Raw genomic sequence first — 10,606 nt, 5'->3', positions numbered from 1 at the left:
AGACTTCCACCTTGACATGGTTCATGATGTGAGAATTTCATCTGTTTGTTTTTCATGTGGTTTAGCAGTGACTTGTCACAATCCAGTGTGTTTGTGTGAACACTGTTGTGGGGAAAGTCAACTCACACTCAACCAAGTTTCCATCAGCTGCTGCTGCTGAGTCTCCTGACTGTCATTGCACGGTAACACATTCCATCTCATCTTACAGTGTTGATAAACTGCTGCCACCACCTCCTTTTTAACATACCGAATACCACTTCCAAATCAAACAGTTGCTACAGAAATCGTTACACTCGATACATGTGGGTTTGGAGTTAACATGTTGAACAGGTTAAGAGAGCAGACACTTGGGTAGCCTACATAAACAGAGCTGGAAAGTGTGACAAGTTGTGTTCAGGTTGCAAGTGGGAACGTGGAATATTTTCAAGAAAAGCTGCTTATTTTTATTGACTTTCATATAATGCAGGTGAGCTGATGTGTGGGTGTGTCTGTTAGCGGTTTTATTAGTCCAAGAAATGTGACAGAAGTAACCTCATCTCTTTCAGTTTCATCGTGTGAATACATATACTCCATATTATTTCAACTTTTATTATCTAAATTTAACGAACACAGTTGTGTTTAAATAGGAACAATTTTCTGAAGGCTTTCTGTAATTATAAAAGGAGAAGTACATTTATTGAATGTACTGTGTATCTTAGAACCTCAATTCCAAAAAAGGTTGATATGCTGTAAATGTAAAATGTAACTAAAGCCAGGAAAGTATATTTTAATCATAATACAGCATGGAAAACATATCAAAGGTTTACAAAGAGAAAATATATAATTACAAGAAGAATATTAGCTCATTTTGAATTTGATGGCTGCAACAAGCCTCAAAAAAGTTTTGCCAGAGCCATGTTTAGTACTGTAAGACAAATCCTGTCTTCTTTTAAAAGCAGTACGTAATTCTCTCGGGAACTGAGGGGTCTGCCAAAGATGCCTCCTGGGTGAGGTGTTGGGGGCACGTCCCACTGGGAGGAGGCCCTGGGGCAGACCCAGGACACGCTGGACAGATTACATATCTCGGCTGACCTGGGAACACCTGGGTGTTCCCCCGGATAAGGTGGAGGAGGAGGCTGGGGAGAGAGAGTTCTGGACTTCTCTGCTTAGGCTGCTGCCCCCGCAACCCAGCCCCCGGATAAGTGGAAGAAGATGGATAGATATTTTTTGATGATGCTTGAAATGTTTTCAGTTGGTGAAAGATCTGAAGTGCAGGCGAGTTCTGCACCCAGACTCTCCTACTATAAAGCCGCGCTATTGTAATAGCTGCAGCATGTGGATCAAGATTGCCCTGCATATTTCAGCAAGACAATCTTGAAAATAAATTGGACTGGATGGAAGCATGTGTTGCTCTAAAACCTGTACACAGTACTCATGCTGATGGGGCCTTTCTTGATGCGAAAGCTGCTAATTCCACAGGCGCTAATGCAACCCTTTTGAACTGAGCACTGATAATATGGTCCCCTCGTCTTTAGTTGGGAGGACATGGCGTATGTTTTCCAAAAAGAATACAAAATTTTGGATTTGCCTAACCACAGAACCGTTTTTCTCTTTGCCTCAATCCATTTCTGGATTCAGAAATGTTTCTTTGCACAGCTTTAACCTATGTTTGTGGATGGCACGGTGAATACATTCACAAACAGTGAATGAGCTCATGCAATGGTTTCCATGACAGAATCATACTTTTTTAAATTCAGTGCAGACATTCAGAAATTTAGCAATGATATTCAGGCTTGTCCTTTGCACACAGAGATTTCTTCAGATTCCCAGAAACGTTTGATGACGTTTTGTACTCTGAAAGATTTCCTTGCAACTTTACACTGGGGAACATTCCTCTAAAATTGTTCTACAATTTGTAGATACAGTTTTTTTTGTGATTGTCAACCTCTGCTCATATTTTCATCTAAGAAGTTCTGCCTCTCTAAGATGCTATTTCTATAACCTGACTTGTTGCCAATTAACCTAATTAACTGCAAAATGTTTCTCCAGCTGTTTCTTTTTAGTAACACGTTCTTTTCCATCCTTTTGTTGCCCAGTCCCAACTTTTTTGATGTTGTTGCCTTCAAATTGAAAATGGGCAACATTTCTATTTAATGAAAAATTGTATTTTTCAGGAAGTAGCATAACAACGAGGAAGGATCACTGAACCCACAGTCCAGCCCATCCAACAGTAGTATTAAGTATTAGAATGGACTAAGGTTGTCCTTATCTTATGACATTAGTTAACTTAGCTAATGCTGCCTGTAGATAAGCCTGTGGTTGAGGATGTAGGTAATAAACAGCACATTAGCTTCCAAAGCTGAGCTCCTTTGCTGGTGCTGATTCTACGTGGCATGGTTTGTTTTTGTTTAATGAAGACGTAACCATATTTAAATGAACGTGGGCGATGCCAGCTAATGCTATTTCTAGCTAGCTTGTTTATTTCATTAGGATGCTAACTTTGGCTAGCAAAAAGGAGCCTAAAATAAACTACATATTGGAGAACTGACCACCCCACCGCTTGGAATATCTTTTCGTACAGCCAGTGCTGAACAACAGAGGTGGGACGTAAATACTTCATTACTTAGTTGAATAGAATTTCCAGATAGCTGTACTTGTTTGTACTTTTATTCCCTACATTTGTACTCAAATATCTGTGCTTTCTACTCCTTATATTTTCAAAACAGCTTGTTACATTAGGTTTAACGCATTTGAGGTAAGTTTTTATTTCTTGGTACTGTGGAATTATATAGCATTATATAGCTTTTTAGCATTATACTTTTCAGCATTATATTTTTTAAACATTATAATTTTAAGCAGGCCCCTGTGTGACCTTAGGAGTAAGAATAGTTGAAGCAACATCACAGGAAAAAGATGCATAGGCGAGATACTAAGAAATAGTACAGAAGTTACAGTGGATAACGGGGGGCAACAGGGCAGCGTTAAGAACAGTCTAACACATTGGATAAGTATAGACTAGAAAAGCAGAACTAAGGAGGAGAGCGTAAACTCCCAGCGCAACACACACTTGACACCTACAAACCGCACACTCATGACACTTGACATGACCCACACACACACACCCCTACAGTGCAGACAGAGACATGTACATCACACACACACATTCACAATTAAGATATGCAATTAAGAAAGGGGTTAAAGATAGGGCAAGACCTTAAAAGGAAAGGTAGAAGACGATGGATGAGGAAGAAGTTGTTTTGATCGAAACTGTGTATAACGTATAGGCGAACGTGATAACAGAATAACAGGAAAGGTGGGAGGCAAATAAGGAACTTTGGAATATTATAAATGTAACAGTTCGAAGGACTGCCCTTCGAATCTGCAAGAGGCTTCATGCTGAGCTGATTCCCTTCTGTGCAGGGGTTGAAATAAAGAAGTTGATTGAATTGAAGAAGTCTGTCTCGAGTCGTTCGTTTTGGTTTTTCACCAGGTCAGAGAAAAAGGATCGGGAGAGGCGTCAACTCGCCGACAGTTTTGTGCACCTTAAAACAGATTTGTGCCTAAATGAAGGGAACAATGAGACATAAAAGACAATCCTATTGGTTTAGCCATCACCAGCGCTTACGGCATACAGCGAAATGAAAGATGCAAACAGATAATTTATGCATAATCTATAGCACTAAACTGTTCCTATATGGAACTGGTCTTGGTATTTCAGCATCAAGGTAGCAATAAAGAAGAGGAGCAAGTACAAAGGGAGTAACATTTTATTAAAGTGTCAGGTAATTTGAAATGTAGCATTTCTATCAGATCAAGTGTGTGGACTGTTGTCACAGTGTGTTGCTAGCTAAACATCCTGCTGCTGTATTTCACGGGGTAGTGAAAAGAATAACAGCTGACTTCACTCAGAGATGAAGAAATATAAAATAGATAGGAGAAGAAGAGCAGTTATATTTAAAGGTTAGAACTGCTCAGGGGCATTTGATGAACAGGAAATGTGCTTGGTTTTTTAAAGCAGATACTGGATCTGTATGATGTGAAGTTGTGGGGTTTTTTTTCATTTTGTGAAACATCCCACAAAACAAATTTACAATAAAGCCCTGTATCGGACTGTTGCACAGGGGTGTGGTGTTCATGCTCTGTATTAGATTACAAGTGTAGCAGAAAATAATTTGAATTTGAGCTGATAATACTTAGGTTCATTCTTTGAATTCCACCTTTATGCTAACCAGGTCTAATATAAAGTTATTCTGAAGAGTATGCTGTCAGTGTAGAGGATGGAAATCAGCCAAGATGGCTTGTGAAATATTGGATTACATCCTGCTGAATTCAGTTGTGTACATCTACAAAAAGCAGTAAATCTGAGAGCCACAGCACAGTCAGCTCTAAATTTAGGTATTGTAACCACTGTAGTCTATGAGGACTAACTTGCTTTTTGAGGCAGCCTTGTCTGCAGTTGGAACGCTGCAGTTTGTGGCTTCGGCGGCTGAGGACATGACTGCTTGGTTGTGACTACATTTTCAAAATGCAATCCAGAAAACAAAAACTTTATTTCATAAATTTATATCTTAAATAAAAAATAACATTTGCAGATTACAATTCTATTTCACAAGCCATAAGTAACAATATGACATAACCACACTGAACAGCTTTACTGTATGAATAGTTCTTTGTTTTTATGCCGCTCCTTATTTATGATACTAATGCCACAGAAAGGCTGTAAAATTCAAAACACATTGATAGCAAAGCCTTGACAGAGCACCTGAAATGATTTTTTATTTCATCTCTATCACTTGTTGTTGCATCAGTCCTGCCAACAGCAGTCCTTCTCTGTGTCCTCTCTAGCTCCTGCCATGGCTGGCCCTGCCCAGTCTGATGTCATAGGTGACCATGTGGAAGTTGTCCCAGGCATACAGCTTCCTCTCAGCGTGGTTGTAGTCCACCATGCTGTTGTAACTGTACTTGTTTTTGAAGGGCACTGACACAGCTTGTCCCACACCAGTGGCTGTATCAAACACAAAGTTGAGGGTGGTGTTGGGAACAGTGTAGCTAGCCACTGTGTACAAACGTCCACACACCATGAAAGCGTTAGCCACTGAGTTCTTCTTAATATTAGTCTCCCAGGTCTTCTTCACCTCCAAGCTCTCGGGGTTCAGCTGCGAAATTACAATTGCACCCCTTGCTTTACTTGTACTGTAGATGGCCCACAGACCCTTTTCATCCACTGCTAGGTCAATGTCAGTGTAGCCCCCCCAGGAATAAGGGTGCTGGCCATGGAACCCAGCCTGAGGCAGGTCCATGCGGGTTGCCAGATATTCAGAAGCCAGGTCGTAGCGAATCAGTGTCCGACTGAGTCTTCGCTGATAGTAAAGGGAGCCTCGGTACACAGTTGCCCCTGTGCTCTCCACAGGCTCTGGCAAAACCAGCACCTTCATTGGGAGACCTCGGGAGAACTGATCCATGTCTTCGTATGCAAAGAGGTGACGCACATCTCTACCCACTGCATCAATACGCCACACAGTGTTGTTGGTGTAGTGAGGGCCTTGAGGCTCTGGATCCTGCATCCACACACCATACTTCCCTGTGATACTCTCAGCTTTCCTGTGTGACACAGGATCTCCCACTGACACCAACTCTCCACAACCTGAGGAAAAAAATGCAAGTTACTTTAATTTAGACTCTAAATTTTAATTTGCTTAAAAGCTATAATGCTCGATTCCAACAACTCCAATAAAACGTTACCTGTGAAGTTGTGACTTCCTTCATGGAAGAGGTGGGATGCAGAGATCTCTGTCACTTCAGCTTTCATCTCCTGATATCCACTGTTCCCAAAGTCATATCCGTGATCTGGGAGAGAAATACAAATTCTGAGCAAAACTCAAAAGTAACACTTTAACCTCAAAGTTGTAAGGACCCTATTTTTTCCTCAGAGTGCTTGATGCTCTAACCCTGAAAATAATCACACTTGTGTAGACATCAACATGAGTGACGAAGCCATAAAAAAAGACTGTGTTAAAAATTCCTATCCCCTTACTTAACTGGTGACAGTTAACTGCAGCCCAACCTGTCTCTGCCTCTTTAGACTTTTCAAAGCACGAGTTTACCACAGAAACATTTATTCTGAAAAAAACAAACAAACATTAGGGCTGGAAAAAATTGCATAAAATATGTTTTTTCATAGATTAAAAAAAGCATTTTTTTTGTATTTGTATGATTTCGTGGTTAAAGAAAAATGTTCTTTTGGGATTGCCAATCTTTAAACTAAGATAATTTTTTATTTGTGTGGTTTCCCGTGACCCCCTCACTGGTACATACCATTGGCTGGTCTGTTTTCATGCTGAGTGTCCAATGAGGTGAGCGTCTGCTGGCAGGGTTTCTGCCTGAGGCTTTCTGCCTCCTGGCTCAGCTCAGCCAACCTCCTCTGCAGCTCCTGGATCTGCCTGTTTAGACGCTCCTTATCCTGCTGCAGCTGGTTTCTTTCCCCTGTAACCTGGGAATAAGCTTCCTGGAGACCTTCTTCTCTTTTAGCTCCAACCCCAGTCATGGTGCCTTGGTCTACTCCTGCTAGGAGACGGCTGACCAAAGCTTCGAGCAGGGTGAGCCTGGACAAGACTCTATCCATCTCGCTGTTGCTTCCAGGGCAGCTGGACTCTTGTGGACTGGCCACAGTAAAGGTGTAATGGCAACGTCCAGAGGGGTCATTGGAGCGGTGGAGGGAGGCTCGATCTTGAGCCTGGGTTTGGATTGACAGAAGTAAGCAGGACAAACTGAAGAGGGACACTTGGAGCCACATTTCAAAGGGCCTAACTGAATCTTGTGCTATGTGGAAGTTTGTAGATGCAGTTGTCTAACCTCTCTTGTTAAAACCCTAGACTCTTTTTAGACTCTCTTTTGTTTTCTTAAGCTAGTCTCTTTTCACCTGAGTGTCTCTGGTCAGTGCAGGTCAATGTCTGAATCCCGATAATGCTCTGAGTGTGGGTATTTATACAGTTAACTGTCAGAGAATGGGAGGGGACGAGGAGTGTGTCGGGAATGAAATAACCAGGGGGTGTGGAGTGCTTGTGTAAAAGGCCACGTGTTTCTTCTTTTTGCTCGTGGTGGTGGAGATGTGTGCAGAGACAGCAAAGACTATGTGAAAATCAGCGGAAAAATACACAATTTAATGTTTGTTTACTCCTGTGAAGAATTCTTTTAGTGTGTCTCAGCAGTCGGTATGTCTCTGCAGGTTGTTTTGACTGGACAGCATCTCTTTATGTGTCTAGTGCGTGTCAGCTGCTGTGCTGTTTACTTCCTTTGAAGCTGATGGTCTTTCTATTAAACCACTGTGTGATTAACCACAAATTCAGTTTATGGGCTCGGTGTGTGTGTACATTTGTGCTAAGAGGAAGTGTTTAGCATGCCAACATTCAGCAGCCAGGCTCGAAAGCAAGGCAAGCTGGTCCTTGAGAAGACCTCAGGGCAGACTGGAACTTATCTGTCCCAACTACAGCTGAGCAGGATGTCTGGCACAGGAGGCAGTCTGGAACGGAGACTTATCCAAACCCCATATTTTCTGCAAACTGCCACAAATTACAGATAAATTATCAAGACAAAAGGAAGTAATCATTCACTGTTGAGGCTGGAAAAACACAGAACTTGCAGTAAGCAGTCTGGAGAGATGACGCTGAAAGTGCTGGTTGTACAGGCCGACCTTCTGATATATACATACTTACAAAATTATTGACAAAATGTTCAAGAAGCATTACTCAACTTTCACGTAACCTTAGAAGAAGAAGCATTGCAGAGATGCATGAACTTTTCAGACTGGGGGGCCCAACAGTCTGAATAAGACAAAGTGTCTAAAAATGGAAGACATTTAAGATGATTGTTACTCTTACTCTTATACTAAAAACCCAACATGCAGTTCTGAAAAGGAAAAGGGAAAAAAAGCAGTGACAAGAGTCTCTACAAGGTGATAAAGTCTTTCCCAATATAACAAAAACACTGATTAAAAGAAAAATATGAAAATATGTTTTTCATGACACCCGGAGACACTGAAATCATACCTTGAGCCCTATAAATGTGCCTCGCAATCAACAAATGAATTAAAATTGTTCATGACCTGAAGCTTAGCAGAAGTTTAATGGTGCAAAAAGAAATAACACAGTGCCCACAAGTAAATCAACTACAGAATGGTTGAAACCCCCCAAAAGGGACCTCCCACCACATCTACAAGATGCTGAATTCAGATATGGTGGTTTCTGAAGCGTGCACTCAAATGATTACTCGTTGTGTTCACTAGTGCAAGTACTGCTGTCTGTGTGTTTTTAGTTTACTCAGATTGTGTTTGTCTAAAAATGTGACTTATATAAAGCTCAGAATATGTTTTAAAATATATGAAAGCAGAAATCCTGATATATTCAGCATGTTCACAAGCTGTTGTAACACAGTGCTGCCATGCAAGTTGCTCTTTGATGGTTTATATGGCAAAACTGTGCTGACTGTGTTTGCTTTCTAGTTTGAAGCCACAGTGGTACACCTACAGCATGTTCCAACTGTCTTCATGTGAGTACAGTGTACTTACTGTAAATGTGCAGAAGTCATCTTCTGGTTAAATGCCCTAAATGCTTTACAAACAGTTAATTAGGCTTTTCTTGCTCAGACAAGTCCAAAGCACATTGATATACACTCAGAAGGAGCCACGCTGGTACGGTGCTGTTAATTACAAGGTTTCCGCGAGAGAAAATTAGCCTTCTGTAGTCTCCATCTATAGTAGTCTTGTGTTCAACTTAGAAATCCTTGTTATAACTGCAAATTTTTCCTTTTCAGTCAGATAAATTCAAAAACTTTACTGAGATCAACAATAGCTAGTTGTCCTTAGTTGTCTCAGAATTCAGAAATCCTTGCTATAATGCTTTGAAAACAGCTACTGTATGCGTGTTTAGCCAGAAAGGACCAGAAAGAAAGCATGCATAACCAAAGTGCATATTACAGTTTATGTTATTCATGCATCACTTTCTGCAGATTGCTATAACCCAGCTCACAGATGTTATGTCATCTCCACAACACTCCCCTTTGAAACATATCCCCACAGTTATGACTATAGGTCATAAGTTTGCATTATGAATTGGTAGCATTTCATTTCTCCTCTACTTTCATTTGGATATTCCACAATTGTTCCAAAATATTGTTTATGATTAATAAATAAAGAACCAGTTTTTTTCAGCAACAGAGACTTGAAACGCACATCTGTATTTAGTTCCACAAGATCAATTTGCTGTTACTCTTTTTTTTTTTACTGTGGAAAGTCACCAGTATTCCACAGTGTTTTTACTACCGAGGTGTGTTTTTCTTATGTAACATAATGACTCAAGCATCCTGTAAAAAGCGAGCGCCAGCTCCTTGGTTGACCTCAAAGAGAAGAGAGGATCACATGGAATACGTAACTTTTTCCACAGGTGAGGCCATGCAGACTTTTTAAAGGTTTGTAAGTTAGTAAAGTCTGTGAAGCTGCATTCATGCATGAGTTGTTTATTGATGTGTTTCCCCTAAACATAATGTTCTCAGTTATTTTCCCCTTATTCTACACTACTTGTTATTATTACTGTGAATATTTCGTCTTGTTCCAGCTGGTTTACTTGTCTTTGAAGCAATGAGATTTTTACACTGAGGAAAAACAAAAATCCAAGATTTTAGGGATATTTTATGGGCCCATATTTCTGCCAATTGGTAATTTGGCCTGGTTTTACATAAATCTTAATTCTGCATCCTTTGCTGCATAAATCTAAGCAGCAAAGGATGCATCTGTGTCATTACTTATTTAACAAAAGCTAAACCAAAATGCAGAAACTAAGTACACATCACGATTCAGTGGGTTGTAATAACATGTTTATCAGCAATATCTTGCAGTAATCATTGTCTGTATGATTTTTTTAATCTCTCACACTGTTGGGGATTAATTTTGGCCCACTATTCTTTGCAACATTGCCTCAGTTCATTGAGGATTGTGGGCACCCTCTTAAGGCCTTTCCACAGCATTTCAATCAGGTTGAAGGTCTGAACTTTGTCTGGACCACTGCAGTCACCTGATACTTTTCTTTTTTGGTCATTCTGTTGTAGATTTGCTTCTGTGTTTGTGATTATTGACCTGCTGCATGACCTAATTTGGGCCAAAGTTTAGCTGTCAGGCTTCAGGTTTGACTTTAGAATATTTTGGTATACAGACGAGTCCATGTTCAACTCACTGACTGCAAGGCAATCAGCAAGTCCAAGTCATCAGTCCTCCCTCTTTTTGGAGGGGTTGTTTGTGCTGATTTGCTAAATTTGTTTTTTGCTAAATGCAGCGATGGACGTTACAGCAGAACATCTCCACTTTGGTCTTGACTGTCTAGTTTCAGAAGTCTTGTGGTTTATTCAAGTGCAGCTTTATAGAGCCATGCTGTGATGTTCTCTTTACAGGAGAGGACAGGATTTCTTCCAGGAACCCTGTCAAACAAGTCAAACTTAGTCAGTGTTTATTTAATTGTACTGTCATGAACTTTAACATTTAACATGCTTTTTATTCAGTTTCTGACCATAGGATGAATTTCTCGCTGTAGAATGATGCACTTTCTGGCACTCGAGTGCTCCAGACCAGCAAACTGCCAAA

At 40.5% G+C, this 10,606-nt stretch overlaps 1 protein-coding gene across 1 annotated transcript; it reads right to left on the bottom strand.

Moving 5' to 3' along the window:
- Positions 1 to 3,744: 3,744 nt before the first annotated feature.
- On the bottom strand, positions 3,745 to 6,916 carry LOC116314290 (myocilin-like). The gene is made up of 3 exons (XM_031732271.2): positions 6,295 to 6,916; positions 5,722 to 5,826; positions 3,745 to 5,623 (listed from the first exon to the last, which is right to left on the bottom strand). Exons 1-3 carry the CDS (start codon positions 6,770 to 6,772, stop codon positions 4,821 to 4,823), a joined length of 1,386 nt encoding a protein of 461 aa, XP_031588131.1. The 5' UTR covers positions 6,773 to 6,916; the 3' UTR covers positions 3,745 to 4,820.
- Positions 6,917 to 10,606: the final 3,690 nt, after the last annotated feature.

Source organism: Oreochromis aureus, linkage group 18 (assembly GCF_013358895.1).
Source record: "Oreochromis aureus strain Israel breed Guangdong linkage group 18, ZZ_aureus, whole genome shotgun sequence".
Lineage (NCBI taxonomy): Eukaryota > Metazoa > Chordata > Actinopteri > Cichliformes > Cichlidae > Oreochromis > Oreochromis aureus.
This window is presented reverse-complemented; position numbering and strand designations above follow the sequence as displayed.

Coding starts and splice junctions, on each gene's coding strand:
- LOC116314290 (XM_031732271.2), bottom strand. CDS start 6,772: ATGTGGCTCCAAGTGTCCCTCTTCAGTTTGTCCTGCTTACTTCTGTCA. Junction 5,827..6,294: donor TGAAAACAGACCAGCCAATG/GTATGTACCAGT, acceptor TTTCTCTCCCAG/ATCACGGATATGACTTTGGG. Junction 5,624..5,721: donor AGGAAGTCACAACTTCACAG/GTAACGTTTTAT, acceptor TTTTTTCCTCAG/GTTGTGGAGAGTTGGTGTCA.